The sequence below is a fragment of the Anarrhichthys ocellatus genome, unplaced genomic scaffold (genome assembly GCF_004355925.1).
Source record: "Anarrhichthys ocellatus isolate YVR2014 unplaced genomic scaffold, GSC_Weel_1.0 scaffold78, whole genome shotgun sequence".
NCBI lineage: Eukaryota > Metazoa > Chordata > Actinopteri > Perciformes > Anarhichadidae > Anarrhichthys > Anarrhichthys ocellatus.
In genome coordinates, this window is record NW_022280108.1 from 2,216,920 (window position 1) to 2,224,284 (window position 7,365).

Consider the following 7,365-nt stretch of genomic DNA (forward strand, 5'->3'; position numbering starts at 1 on the left):
GGAGGAGGAGGAGGAGGAGGAGGAGGAGGAGGAGGAGGAGGAGGAGGGCCTCTCTGTGAGGCGGAACTACAGCCCATAAAGTGAAACTGAACCTGGTTGTGGTTTGTGTAGATAACGTAATGAGTGATCTATTGTATCAACTGTAGAGACGTTTGACGTCTGTTTTTAAGGGCGATCTCTGAGGAAGCAGAGTGTAACACGATATGGAAGAGTTGTATCTTGTATGAGATTTCTCATAAAGTTACCATTGGAGAATGCCTCATTTGCATATTCAAACATAACATTTCAGAAAACTTGTAATACAAAAACTAATTGTCTTGATATAAGTATTCAACTGGGAAGGTTTCATGGTGAAATCTGTTCCTTCATTTTGAACCTGTAATTTCTCAATGGGAGTTTGCTGATGGTTTGTAGCGGTTGCCTCCACCACGTCTAACGTGTTCGTCATGTCGCTGCTGACAGAGACGTGTCTGTATATATATATATATGTATATATGTATATATGTATAGGGCCTTAATGACACATGTAGATATTCCTCTGGGGGCCACATAAGGTGGCCGATAGCAGAGCTGCATTACTTCTGTTAAATACGTCCTGCGGACTCATTTCATTCCCATCTTTCTCGCAGTCACAGCCGCTCGCCGCTTCCATTCAAGTTGGAGATCACATGAATTAATTGCGAGGCGAAGACTGGGTGACCCATTTTATGGCGGTAGCAGTTGAACTGAGAAGGGGGGGGGCGGGGGGCGTCTGTGGCTCGGCGAGGTTTTTTTCTTTCTCTTCGTGTTGCATCCAGACACGTTGACTTTATTGTTTTAAGGTGTCCTGGCAGATTGTTGTGGTTCCTTAAGTTATTTTATGGCCCCTTTTGTCCTCGACTCACGGAAGTGAAAAGGTGAGGATGTACTGTCAAGTGAAGTTCAGTTTCTGGTCTTTTGTGCGGAGACGACACGGAGACAGAGTCTTTGTGTTCACATTCAAATCAGGATTGGTGAAAGAGAAAGAGCTCCACTGTGTCTGATCGCACAACACGCTTTGGTCAATCTTAATTAAAGCTCATCGATTCTCAGATTTGGGCTCTTTTTTTTTTTTTGGTCTCAAACACATGTTTAAGGAAAAACTCTTCAGACAAAGACAATGTTTTTCACGCACTGGTCAATTTAGAGCTTCCACACGTAGAAAGATTTATTTCACCACTTTGTCTGTTTGTGTCTGTAGATTTCTCCTAAATCCACCAAAAGTTACCGTTACATAATGCCTCATTTGCATATTTAAAGATGTCATGTCAGAAAAACACAAAACATAATTGTCTCAGTAATGAACTGGTGAAGTTTCATGGTGATATCTATTCGTTAAATGTTTTCATCATATTCTGAAGAGTGTCAAGGAAAGTTTAGTTTTTAATTCCCTTTAATCAGAAAGTTTCCCTTTTTCCTCATTCTGTCTCTCAGATCAGCTTTCCTTACATCCTCTCCTCCTCTTTTGGGATTTTTTGCAAAGAGTTGTGGGTCTAATCTGAGCAAAACCGTGGAAAGAGGGCAGAGAGAGAGAGAGAGAGGGAGAGAGAGAGGGCAGAGAGAGAGAGAGAGAGGGAGAGAGAGAGAGAGAGAGAGGAAAAAAACAGGAGAGGGAGTGGGTGGAAAATGAAAATCCGACGAGGGACAAGAGGGCGAGGTGGGAAGACATGAGGGTGTGGCTGTTGTGAGGAGCGAGAGATCCTGGAGGGGGGGGGGGGGGAGAGAGAAAAGGTGAGAACGGGTTGTGGTTGTGAAAGAGAGAGAGAGAGAGGATAAAGGGAGGAAGAGGAGGGTGATGGAAAGATGAACTGGGTGGGGAAGGAGTGGAAAAACATGGAGTCAGCTGATAGCTCCCAGTTTCCATGGCAACGCTAGGCCTTTCCCTCCCACACTCTCTCTCTCTCTCTCTCTTTCTCTCTCTCCTCATCCGCTCCCTCACTTCTTTCACACTTCATTTTTTTTTTTTGGCTGTCTCTATAATCACGTTACGGCCTTGCTTCCTTTTTTACGCCTGCTGATCCTCCTTTCCTCGTCTCCTCGTTCGTTCGTCTCCTCTCTCTCCCCTTTCCCTCACCCATTTGTCGAGCTCCTTAAAATTCCTCCTCACCGGGTTCTGTATGTGTTTGTTTGCTCTGTGTCGTCTCTCCTTTCCTTTCCTTTAACTCCTCCTTACCTCAACCCAGTGTGCTGCAGGTTGCTTCTCTCACAGATAAGTTGCATTAGAAGCACACGTCGGGGAGTTCTTGGACACGAGAAGTGTCAGAATAACGAGACCTCGACAACAAAGGTGGTCCGCCTCCTAATCAGTCCTCCTAAAAACATGCACATCCTGCTGTAAGCTGCTGATTTGCATGTGTAACGATTGCAGACTGGTGTTTACCAACCTTTATATTTGCACACAGCCGGGCCTCCAGCTGAACTGTGTGACCCGATAAAAGGGCGTAGCGGAGCCTCCCTCCCTCCCTCCCTCCCTCCTCACCCAGAGCTGGACGGACTCCAACTCCTGGACCTCCCTCTCTCACTCCATTTCTACCGTCTCTCTTTCACTTCTCCCCTTTCTTTTACTCTCTCTCTCTTAATCAGTACCAGTCTCTCTCCATACCCGTCCAGCCCTTCTCTCCCTCTCCCTCTCTCTCTCTCTTCTCTCCCCCACCTCCCCCCCCCGGAGTCCCACACAGCAGCCATTGTTCGCGGTGCGTTCCAGCTACATGGCAGCTGAGCCCTGGGTGGCTGGAGAGGCGAGGAGGAGGCTGAGGAAAACTAGGGCGTCGTGTGAAAAAGACCTGATGCAAGTTATCTGAAAGCATCTGAAGATCAGTTTGCAAACTTTACAAACTGATCTTCAGTTCAAAGATATTCAGCATGTTGAGTCGTACTTTATTAATGCTCAATATTCCTCAACAGAGAAACACAGGAATCTCACGGATGATTTAACAATATGATTATTGCTGTTTCTGAGACTCTAAAATACTACAATACCCATGAGCCTCAGCAGTGCAGTGAGGTGAAATCAGAGCGGTAGCGAATTCAGAATGTTAGCCGAGTGTCTGATCAGACGAGGTGTGATCTGTAGCTTTCTCTGTTCTGTTAGCTGCACATGCTCCAAAATGTATCCTGGGAGTTGTAGTTCACTTCTCTTCCTGAGTTTTACTTTCATGCTTATGCAGGCTTGTATCTTTGAGATTTTAACAATCAATCAAGTTGCATTTATGTAGACCTTTTTGAAATAATCAAATGTAATTCAAAGTGCTTTACAAATGATCGACGATATGAAAACAAGAAGAAGGAGACATTGATCGATCAAAAAATAAAATAAAATAGAAATGAATACTAAAACTGATGTAATGATAAACAATATAGATAAAACACGACATAAAAGCCAGACTCAATAGATGGATTTTTAGTTTCTGTTTCAAAATATAAATTTTTCCAGCTGGAACGGCTGAAAGCAGCGTCACCAGATGTTTTTGTTTGACTTGATATGAATATATATGAATATGTGTTTCCATTGAATCTATTGCCAGTCTGGTGAGTGAAGGCAGAGACGTATGTGCTGCTGTGTCTTCCTTGTCAGAGCTCGTTCTCACCGCACGAGAGAAAGATAATGAATTCATTGGTGTTTGGAGGATTGTGTGGCTCCTGCTGGCTTCCCAAACAATCGAGCAGCATGCGTTTCTTTTGGCACGCTTCACTTAACCGTGATTACATCAGTCTAATGAATACGTCAGTTTGCAAATGAAATGCTGTCCTCTAAGAATGAGAATAAAGAGTTACCATCCACTTCCTGCAACGTATCGTCATACATGACATCTTACAATAAGTTACTTCTCATTTTTCGTGTCCGCTTGTGCATAACTCAGTGAGGTTTAGGCAACAAACCCACTTAGTTCGGTTCAGGAAAAGATGTCGTTTGGGTTGAAATAACTACCAAAGTGCCGTTGCTGAAGGTTGCAAGGTACGTCGTCATTTCTTGGGATTTCTACGAATTACTGCGCGTTCTTTACAGTCGGTACGACGGCTGGATGAGACCAGAGTTTCAGAGTATCAGAGTGATGTCATTGCTCTTTTAGAGACTTTTCTCTCTTGAGATGGTTTGAATATTCGTCCTTTTGCTTTCTAAACGTCTCTTATTGTTCCTCCTCCAGCGGGCCGACGTCGGTGATGACTGCTCGCAGCCGACAGACCTGAAGGTGAAGACGGAGCCGGTTTGCAAGACGGAGCCGTCCTCGCCGGAGCCGTGCCCGGCCGAGGACCAGACCGAGCCCGTCGACCTGTCGCTCAACAAGCCCCGCCCCTCTTCGCTCCCCGCCTCCACGACGGCCATCACAGTCAACCCCGCACCCAGCGGGATCATGACCCAGCCCGGCCTGTCGACCATATCGATCCCCTCTGCGATGCAGGCCATAGGCTCCATGGTAACGACTAGCTACCTCCACTGGTACGCTGAACTTTGAGAGGGTGAAGGCCACTAATCACATCCCTCCTCTTCCCCTCCAGGTCCTCTCTCCGGGCTCCATCTTGGCCACTCAGGGCGCCGGGGGCCAGCAGATCCTCCACGTCATCCACACGATCCCCTCGGTCACCATGCCCAGCAAGGTGGGCCAGCTCCAGACCATCCCCGTGGTGGTGCAGTCGCTGCCCGTCGTCTACACCACCATGTCTACCGACGGTGTCGCCACGGCGGCCATCACGGTGCCGCTCATAGGGAGCGACGGGCGCTCAGAAGGATCCAGTGAGTGGCGCCATGAAAACCTCCAGAAGGATGCTGTAGGATTCCTCATTATGAAGAATCATAGCTGGCAGACCGGGCTTTGATATTTATGCTCCATGTGGCCAACTGTGGCATTGAATTGTGGGTAAATTGGCCCCCGTTCGTTATCGTTAGTACCAGCTGTGCACAGGGCCAAGAGAATATAGTTTTAAAAGAATTACACACACACACACACACAATGGAATCGTCTAGTCAGCATTGATGAAGAGGATGAAGAGGCAGCAGAGAAGTCACGTTCTGAGACAGAATAAAAGTACCACTGAGCTCTAACTTTACTTCTCTTGTAGAGTGATGACACGTCTCCCTCTGTGACCCACAGTTCAAGCTGCTTATAGACAATATTTGAAAATACATTTTCCACGAGAGGTTGACTCTTGTGCGTCCAGGATGTACGTTATATGTATTGTGTGTCCTTGACGTGCTGCTTCATGGTGCCGCTCATGTGTCGGATGTACTTCTTATGATTTGCTCCTAGTACTACTTCAAGTATAATGAGTTGTAGATGTACAATGCACGGGCCATCAGTCAGGAAAAGGAAGGTTTCATTTCAATCTCTCTACCGTTGCCGCCATTGTTCCTCCATAGGTCTGTCGCTCTCTCACTCCGTCATTTACCAGTTTTATTAAAGTGGCTTTATGTAACAAAGAGGTAACATTGAGGGAGACCCAGAAATAAATCCTCCTTCTGTAAAGAATGCATGGACAGAAATATTTAGGAATGGAAACTTCAGAACCACTCTTAGTGATTCTGCTCACTAATTCACCATCTGTATGTTGGTGAATTGAGATTTCTATTGATAAAAATAAGACATGTTTCAGGCGACACAAGCCTTCTTGTTTGGGAGCGAGGCAGAAATGAGGAACATTTGAAGCAGTTGTGTTTCCTGGTACGACCTGTAAGTCAGGCTGCGTTGTTGTTGCAGCACTAAGCTGTGCGCTGTCTGGGAGCACAGTGTGTCTCCAGGGACAGTTGCGTGTTTGTGGTTCGTGATGTGTTCGACTTGCCGTCTCGTCTTTGTCGTTGTGGAAAGGCGGATGATTGGTGCTCCCTTCTAAATGAGGAAACTCGTAGAAATGTTACACACGTTGCAGTAAAAATGTTCCCGACTGACGTCTGTCAGCGGCTCAACAGCTGATTCAAGTCTTGATGTCTCTTAAATAGTTACTGAGTAACTACTGATCCATCGTGTGAGAAAAGGTGATCGATACTAAAGAACCAGTGATGCTGTCATCGGTCGGGAGCGCCTTAAACACCAGCCGATTGGCGTTAAGCAGTGGTGCGAGGGTTAAATGAGGTGGAATCCATCCCTGAGTAAACATCAGGGGAAGCTCCACGTTTGCTCTGGCAAGCTGGCAAAAACAGGCCTCCGCCCCTTTTTGAAAAACTGCAGGAAAGTCCGTCTGTAAAGTGAGTTTAGTTCGGCTCCGATCCAAACTAACGAGTGGAAGAATGTCCAGCACACAAACCGACCCGTCGCTGTTTGACCTCGTCAGCGCGTGGCGTTCAAAACACGTCGGGGGTTCTTGTGTCACAGAGCCTTGTTAGGATCTACACTTTTGACTTTCTTCACTTTGTCTTGAATTACTTTATTTCCCAGCATGCATTTCAAAAATAGTCGGGATGAGAATGTGTTCAGGTGGAAGTGTAAATGTGCTGGTTTGGACCGGTGTATTTATAGCAGTTCAAGTGCAGTTATCACCGTGAAACTCCACCAGTTCATTACTGACGTTAAGACACATATTTTTGAGATTACAAGTTTTATTAGATGTTATGTTTGAATATGCAAATGAGGCATTATCTAATGGTAACGTTTGGTGAATTTAGGATAAACCTACAGACACAAAGAGTCTGAATATCAGCAGGTGTAACAGTGAGAGTGACTAACAGCAGGCTGAAGAGAAGCTCGTCTCAGTAACCACACCCAACAGCGCTGACGCACCCTGCACCTCCGCACCAACAACAACAACATCTTCATCCGCTGCAGTCCACCGTCTGCTCTTCAAGAAAAGGACGATTCCGCGCTTGTTTGTGTAGATTTGATCGCCATTCGTTACTGGATTTGACGACAGCGTGAAACAGGAGCAGTGAGACGATCAGACGTAGAAGTAGATGTAGAAGTAAGGCCTCATACAATTCATTTTAGTGTTGCGGTGTTCCCAGATCTCAGAAAGTGACGAGTCATCCTCTAAAGTTGGTAGTCGGTCTGTATCTGTTACACCAATGAAACCAAACGCATCTCACGCATACCGCGGCTCGCAGTAGTCATCGGTGACTCTTTCCCCTCACAGGGATCATTTGTCCCCTAAACTGATATGATCTAATATCTAGTCTTGCGATCAGCGCCAGGTGGATTCTGAAGGTTCAGTTTCCGCCTTTTCTCGCGTTGACATCCCGTTTTGTCTTAGCTTCTGAGCTCGTGCAGAGAGTAAAGATGTGAGTGAGGGGGGTGAGCAGCTGACATTCGCGTTCATGTGGAGTTGTGTGGGAGGAACAAGGAGGAGCTGGATAGGTAGACACAGAATGGAGGTGGGGGTGAGGAAGGATGAGGAGGAGGAGAGAGTGCAGGGGTCGAGAGG

At 46.4% G+C, this 7,365-nt stretch overlaps 1 protein-coding gene across 1 annotated transcript in view; it reads left to right on the forward strand.

Moving 5' to 3' along the window:
* Nucleotides 1–4,130: 4,130 nt before the first annotated feature.
* klf8 (Kruppel like factor 8) overlaps nt 4,131–7,365 on the forward strand; it is a gene marked incomplete at its 5' end in the record, with an annotated part of 15,029 nt that continues 11,794 nt past the window's right edge. Inside the window, 2 exons of the mRNA XM_031874067.1 lie at nt 4,131–4,433; nt 4,516–4,750. Of these exons, the coding sequence (XP_031729927.1) occupies nt 4,131–4,433; nt 4,516–4,750 (538 nt within the window). The remainder of the gene's footprint in view (nt 4,434–4,515; nt 4,751–7,365) is intronic.